Source organism: Quercus suber, unplaced genomic scaffold (genome assembly GCF_002906115.3).
Source record: "Quercus suber isolate HL8 unplaced genomic scaffold, Cork oak 2.0 scaffold_541, whole genome shotgun sequence".
NCBI lineage: Eukaryota > Viridiplantae > Streptophyta > Magnoliopsida > Fagales > Fagaceae > Quercus > Quercus suber.
Window position 1 is genome coordinate 518,051 of NW_027069989.1, and position 7,459 is coordinate 525,509.

Sequence of the window (7,459 nt, forward strand, 5' to 3'; positions counted from 1 at the left end):
CACACATTTGTAAGATATATACTGCATATATCGGATGCATGAGATACTTTCTCCTTAACCATGACTATACTTTTTTTTTCTTTTTATATAAGAATAAATAATAATAAGTCGGTTTAAGATAAGTCTAAACAGGCCTCCACAGTTCAGATTTTAATTGCCATCGCTAAGAGAGTCACTTTCAAATGCCCTCCTTGTCTTAGCTGCAATTGTCAACAACCCCAACAATTCTGAATTCCTCATAATCACGAACTAGAGGAGCCCCTTCAGTGTACTTCTTACAAATGTGATTACGGAGTAGTCTGGCTATTACTAAGACTGGGCCCAGGCCTTTTAGTTTTTGGAACAGATGTCCTTTTCGATAGGAATCCGTGAGTGCATGACCTCTGGATAATTGCATAACAGGCTTTATGGGCCAGGCTAGTACTTTGATATTTTCACAATTTGAGAATTGTGCTACACTTTGAGTGGCAATGAGGATTGAGGAGTACCTTTTGCCTATTTGGATAGAAGGGAAAAGAAGGGAAAGTAAAGAGAATTAGAGTAATATTGACTAAAAATAAGTTAATTTTGTACTAAATTTACTTTACTCCTTCTCTCTCTCCCTCAATCCAAACGGATCATTAATGATGTCTCTCATTTTTCTCCCTTGCAGATGAAAAATAAATTGATATTTTTTTTTTGTCTTTCCATATCTTTATAAAGGACAGATAAAATAAAATGACAGAAAAAATGCAAGTGACAGAGATATTGCACCATGCAATATTGCTAACAGATATTGGATTACAATCTTTTCCTTCTATTAAAAATTAAAAATTAAAAATTTTAAAAAATGGAAGAGCTTTGAAAAAAAAAATGAAAAGAAGATAAAGATAAAGAAAAAGAAAACACGAAGGCCTTAACCGGGAGATTTGGAAGTAGTGTACGTGGGCCCATGAGGACTACTTTAAATTGAAACTGTTCATTTTGAATCTAAACAGCAGAAGAGAAGTTTTTCTAAATGAAATTAAATTCTGTAAAAATGTGTAGAATTCATATTTTTCCTCTCTAATTTCAATATATCATATCATCTTATCACATATTTAATCACATATTTAAGAATATACACAACCACATCCGATCAATTCTAATGCCCATGTATAAGTCCAACCAAATTCAGAGTTTATTTAGATCTTATTAAGTGTGATAGAATGTATTGAAATTTAAATAAAATATTATTATAACAATCTCTTATTAAATGGTATAAAATATGAGTTTTACACTTCATTCTTACCAAATTTGAACTCCTAAAATCAAGAATTTTGAAAATTTCAAGAAGTTTGAAAATTTAGTAAATATGACTTATTTTTCCTCATTAATTAATATTACGTGTGTGAGGGAAAATTGGGACAGCTAAAAAGTCAAGCGCAAACAGTAAAATCCTATTATTAGTAGCATACATAAATATAGGATGCACATTGCATTCCAATAAAATGACATTCGGAAAGCAAATAAAAAGAAAAAACTCATCTTGCCATGACTTCCAACAAGAAGCAGAAAAAACTGCTGAAACATAGCTTATCATTACGGAATCTTCGTTTTTACTTACAAATTCAAGCTGTTAGCAATCAAACTATCACAAACATATCTAGTAGATACCATTGTTTGTCCTCTTGTCAGTCAGTCCAACAGCTGAGCACAAACAGAACTGCCACAAACTTTCAACAATCTCCAAAACACCTACTCTCTGTATTTCTACCTCATTTCTTACACACATCTATAACGACAATTTCCGACGAGGAAAACCAAACATGCTCACACTGCCAGAGAAAAAAAATATATCAATATATTTACTATTTTACCAGACAAATTTCTATGAGGTCACTGTGGGTATGCCCGCCCTTTTTCCTTCCATGGCATCTTTCTTCTTCCGACAATTAGCACAAAGGAAGGGGCCTTCCCATGGTTTCGATGCTGGTGAGAAGAAAGGCCCTGAATTTACTGATAATCCATCAGCGGGAGCTTGATCAACTTGGCAGACTGCACACCGGAAAAGCCCAGAATTCGTGTTCGAAGGAAAATCCTTACCCAGCCTGCATTTTCATTCAGAAGAAGATGAACTAAGGACTACAACCAGAATGAGAAAACTGAAGAACCCCCTAATTAACTCTTTTAAACAAGAAGCCACATCATTGAAGTAAAAGATAGAATAAGTAATTTGGCCTAGATTTGGCAAACAATGTCTATTAAGTAATTTGTTAAATGCACATTATGGGAGAAAATTTGCACGTGGCCATCTATTCAACAAATTTTTATTATCATGGGGATATACTTATGGGATCCATCCCTCTGCAAGTGGTATGTTATATATCCTGGTGATACCCGATTCAAAGAAAACTAATAATTGGAACAGGAGCAGCCAATATCCTTCTCTATGAACTATTTCAGAATAGCGAAATTTATAACAATGATGGTAACATAGCCAAATAATGTTAGGCAAGGGCCACTAAAAAATGTACCTTTCTGCAAGCATTGCAGAACCCTCTTCAAACAACTCCTCCACAACCCCCACAGAAGAAAGCTTATTTGTTGATTTGTTCGTAAAACTCTGAGATTTCTTCCCAAAGAGTAGAGAACGGAGCATATTCTGTTTCTTCCTTGGTGTTGGTGGTAAAACAGGCTGGTCACAGGGGATGATATCAACAACAAGGCAGGTTGTATCATCCTTCAGGCCCCTTGACCTTAGAGCTTCCTAAGAAATGGAACAAACAAGTGTTAAGCCACACAGGTAAAACTTAAGTATCATCTTGGACTTAAAAGAAGAATCCCATTCTAGACATCACCTTCACAACCAGCTTTGCAGCAAGCTCTGCAGGTAAACCCCGACAAGACTTGGCAGCCATATCAGAAGATAAAGCATCCCAGATACCATCAGAAGCAATTATAAGTCTTCCTCCAGCATTTGAAATCTAAACAACCAGAATGAGGTTTCTCAACTGCAGAAAACATGAACAAAAATGCAAACAAAACCATCATCAATAAGACAAAAAACTCACCTTCACTTGCTTAACATGTGGTATTGGCACAATGAATTCTCCAACATCTGTGTCACCAATAGACCTAGAAAGGCATAATCCACCAGGCCAGCATCGAAGGGGGCCAACCTATGAACCATATACAGATGGGAACCAATAAGATAGTAGAAATGGTACATAATGCATGGAAGCTTCTAGCTTCTTTGAGTAGCATAGTGAACAAAACTAATCAAAGTAAACCTCATTTCCCCCATATACATTGAGTCTTCCTACTTCACCCCCACTAGCAGTGACACGCTCTCTCTCCTCTACATTCTCCTCCAGCCTGTGATCAACGGTCAAGAGAGAAACCACACCCCCTTGGGTGTCCAATATGCATCGTGAATCCCCCACAGATGCAACAGTTATAGTCCAATCATCAATCACAACAAATGTCACTGTTGTCCCAGAAGTCTCTCCTGTCATTAACATCCAAATGTAAAATACAAGTACACAAAAGAAAATGCCAAAAACGAAGAACATATAAACATAGCAACAAACTCCCCGGTGCTCACCTTTCTGCTGAAATTCTATGTCAGTTTTCACAAAACCTGCAACTAGTGCCCGAGGAAGGGCTTGAAGCCACTCTTCCCTACTGCTTTCTTGAGGAATCGCACTCAAAACATTATCCAATAAGTTCTCCTTTGCAAAGATAGCAGCTGATATACCATTATGTCCATCAAAAATCTGCCAAGAAGAATCCAGTGCGTATTATATCCATTAGGGAATTACATTGACGCTCCATTTGGTCGCTGAGAAAAGGATGGAAAAGATAAGAAACCAGACTTTCGAATGATAAATTTCCCACAGTTGAGACCACTGAAAACCAAGACTTCTATTCAACATCAACAGCACCTAATTCAGCTTCTAAGTTGGCTTTACATGTTATTTTTTTCCTCAGCAACCAAATGAAGGGTATTTAATTATTTCCCAAAGCAGTTGATGAGTTAGTATATATGGGAAGGAAATAATACCGCAAAAACAGAAAATGATGTCGACGGATTTCCCGGAACCCGCAAGCAATCGGGTTTTATCAGGAAATAATCCTCCCCTTTCTTTGCCAAAGCAGCCTGTCCATACTTCAAGAAAGGCTTCTCAAGCTTCTCGTTCCTAAGCTCTCGACCAATCAGAGTCCCAAGCGGAACAAGAGGAGACCTCATCCTTGACACTTCCGCCCGGCTCATCTTACTCTCATCTTAATCTAAAATTCAACATTTCCAAGAACCAAATGCCAAAACCTTAAATAACCCAAAATAACCATTTAGATTCTCTTCATAACACTTCTACAATTAGATCACAAACACATAAAAATAAAACTAAAACTAAAAAAACCCTTGCACATACAAAGCCTAATCACCCAAAGCAACCATTTACAGTCTCTCTTAACAACTTCACCACTTCACTCATAAACACCTTAAAGAAAACAAAAATTTGCACATGCAATGCAATCCTATTAATGTTTCAAAAACTAAAACTTCCACACATCCCATAGTTATACTACCATATTCTTCATTGCCCATCAAATAAACTTAAACCAATTAATCAAAATTCCCACCAACATAATTTCAAAATCCCAACCAAAATCACCTAAATAACCACTTCAACTAATCAGCAAAACACATTACATTTCAGAGTTAAAACAGAGACCCAAAAACCCCAAATTACTCAAAACCAAGTATCACTAAAAGCTACCAAAGTCAATGACATTTCCAACCTCCATTCCCAAAATACCAACCAATCACACTTTCAAACCCACAACCCAAAACCCAATTTTCTTTTACCAAAAAAAAAAAAAAAAAACCCACCAACTGATCTAAATTTTTTTGCACACGCATGCATAAACAGTAGGGCTAATACAAATCAAATAATCAGTAAAATTTGTAAATAAATAAACAAATAATACCACAATGTGCACATAAAAAAAAGATTAAAACTTTTTATAATTAGCATAAATCTATAGCTAAATTTAGAGCAAAACTGAAATAAAAATAGTTTTTTTTTTTTAATTTTGAGGGAAAAATAGTAAAAAACGCACCGTTTAGGAGTAGATCGAAGAGAGAGAGAAAGGCACATTGAAGAAAGAAAGGATTTGAAGCAAAAAAAAAAAAAATCTACAATCTACAAGAAGACCTGCATTTGTGTGTTTTTTGAAACAACTTCCTCGATCAAGAATGCTCTCTTCAAAAACCCTAAAAAGTTAGAGAGAGAGAGAGAGAGAGAGAGGTATCTGTGTGATTTGATTGGAAGATAAATCTAGAGCTAGAGAGAGAGAGAGAGTGTGTGTGTGTTTATTTGTTTGTGTAGTGTGTAGCCTGTAGTCTGTGTGTGTTTTTTAGAGAGAGAAAACGCGGAAAAGGCGTGATTTTTGTGAGGGTGGTGGGACAAAGACCTCTCTGATAATGACGTTCATGTCCTTTTTCTGCCTCCTGTCTTAGCAAAATTTGGGTGAAATTACGGAAATTTCCTTGGGTTTTGTATGCTTTGGTTTTGACTTATGACCCTTCTTTTTTTTTCTTTTTTTTTAATTGTGCCATTTATTAAAAAAATATTATTATTAAATTATCCAACTATTTTGAAATGAAAAATAATAACGAATACTCTGATTAATAATCTATTTAAAGGAAAAATTTTATAAAAAATAATTAATATTTTGATAATTTTTTTTATTTCTCATAAAAATAGTATGAAAATTTTTTTAAAATAAATTATTAATCAGTGTCTTAAGGGTATTTGTTAGCATTTTTCAAAATAAAATTAGTGTGTATTTGGTTCTAGCTAAAAAGCCAACTTATTTTACTATTATCTATTTTTGTTATCATTCATGAGTCTCACTACACTTTTTGGTATTATTTATAGGTCTCACTGTATTATTTCAATTAACTTTTATTTTTATTTACAATATTTTTAGTTAAAAAATTTTGATTTTAGCAAAATAAACCGATCCCAAACAAACTTTTAGTATATTGAATTGTGATAAATCAATTTTGAAATAAGTTGATTGAATTAGGCTATGTTATCAATGATTTAAATTGGAAGCATATTTTGAAATGAGTGAATTGAATTATGTAATATTATCAATAATTTAAATAGATAATAAAAAATAATGATATACAATGTTTTTTTTTTTTTTTTTTGATATACAATGTTTATTTAAAGATGAATTTAAAAATGTAATTCATTTATTTATTTTTAAATGGATGTATGAGGTTTTAAGAATTTTATGATAGAGTTAGCTATATATTAGACAATCACGATATTCTTCTATTTTGTCGTTTAAGTTGTGAGTTATTAGAGTGTGTATTTTTGTGGATGATAAAATAGCAAGGTTGTGTATATTTATGGTATTGGTAGTGGTCATGTGTTACCTAATTTGTTTTAGAAGTTTAACAAATCAAGGTTTGATCATCGAGTTTCATTTTGGTTTTTAGTCTTTTTTTTTTAATAATTAAAGGTCTACATCTTTTTGTGTACGATATCCTTTCATTAAATAAAGAGATATCATCCTAGTTTGATCTTACCATCCTAGTTTTGTATTGTTTGATTTGATATTATTGAGTTATTTTATCGAATTAGGATATGATTGTAAGTAACTTGCAAAGATTTCAATTCCATTTACAATATTTTAATTAAATGCCTTTTAGGTGTGATTTTCCTTTCGTTAAATAAAGAGGTAGAATAATTGGTTATAATTTAATCTTATCTTATCATCCTAATTTTTGTATTGTTTCAAAAAAAAGAAAAAAAAGAAGATGATATGTGTGTAATCTCATGCAATCCAACTCATTCTTTTCCTTTTTTCTTTTTTTTGAAAGGAATCCAACTCATTCTTTGTTTAAATAAGAATTGCGTATTTGATTTTATATTAGTCACACTCCAATGATGTTACATATAACGTGCCTCTCACGATCTAGAACAGTTTTACATGATGAAAACCATGGCCCATCTGAAATTGAGNTATTTTTAAATGGATGTATGAGGTTTAAGAATTTTATGATAGAGTTAGCTATATATTAGACAATCACGATATTCTTCTATTTTGTCGTTTAAGTTGTGAGTTATTAGAGTGTGTGTTTTTGTGGATGATAAAATGCAAGGTTGTGTATATTTATGGTATTGGTAGTGGTCATGTGTTACCTAATTTGTTTTAGAAGTTTAACAAATCAAGGTTTGATCATCGATTTCATTTTGGTTTTTAGTCTTTTTTTTTTAATAATTAAAGGTCTACATCTTTTTGTGTACGATATCCTTTCATTAAATAAAGAGATATATCCTAGTTTGATCTTACCATCCTAGTTTTGTATTGTTTGATTTGATATTATTGAGTTATTTTATCGAATTAGGATATGATTGTAAGTAACTTGCAAAGATTTCAATTCCATTTACAATATTTTAATTAAATGCCTTTTAGG

The 7,459-nt window shown here is 32.8% G+C and overlaps 1 protein-coding gene across 4 annotated transcripts; it reads right to left on the reverse strand.

Annotated features, from left to right (window-relative positions):
* Nucleotides 1-1,517: 1,517 nt before the first annotated feature.
* Nucleotides 1,518-5,354, reverse strand: LOC112024337 (probable protein phosphatase 2C 5). Of its 4 annotated transcripts, none has more exons than XM_024056974.2 (8): nt 5,086-5,354; nt 4,025-4,288; nt 3,566-3,737; nt 3,270-3,469; nt 3,033-3,140; nt 2,820-2,945; nt 2,496-2,728; nt 1,518-2,069 (listed from the first exon to the last, which is right to left on the reverse strand). In XM_024056974.2, exons 2-8 carry the CDS (start codon nt 4,232-4,234, stop codon nt 1,850-1,852), a joined length of 1,269 nt encoding a protein of 422 aa, XP_023912742.2. In that variant the 5' UTR covers nt 4,235-4,288; nt 5,086-5,354; the 3' UTR covers nt 1,518-1,849. The 4 variants fall into 4 exon arrangements, with proteins under 4 accessions (XP_023912742.2, XP_023912740.2, XP_023912739.2 ...); XM_024056972.2 differs by having other exon boundaries at nt 3,252-3,469; nt 5,181-5,353; XM_024056971.2 differs by having other exon boundaries at nt 3,252-3,469; nt 5,086-5,353.
* Nucleotides 5,355-7,459: the final 2,105 nt, after the last annotated feature.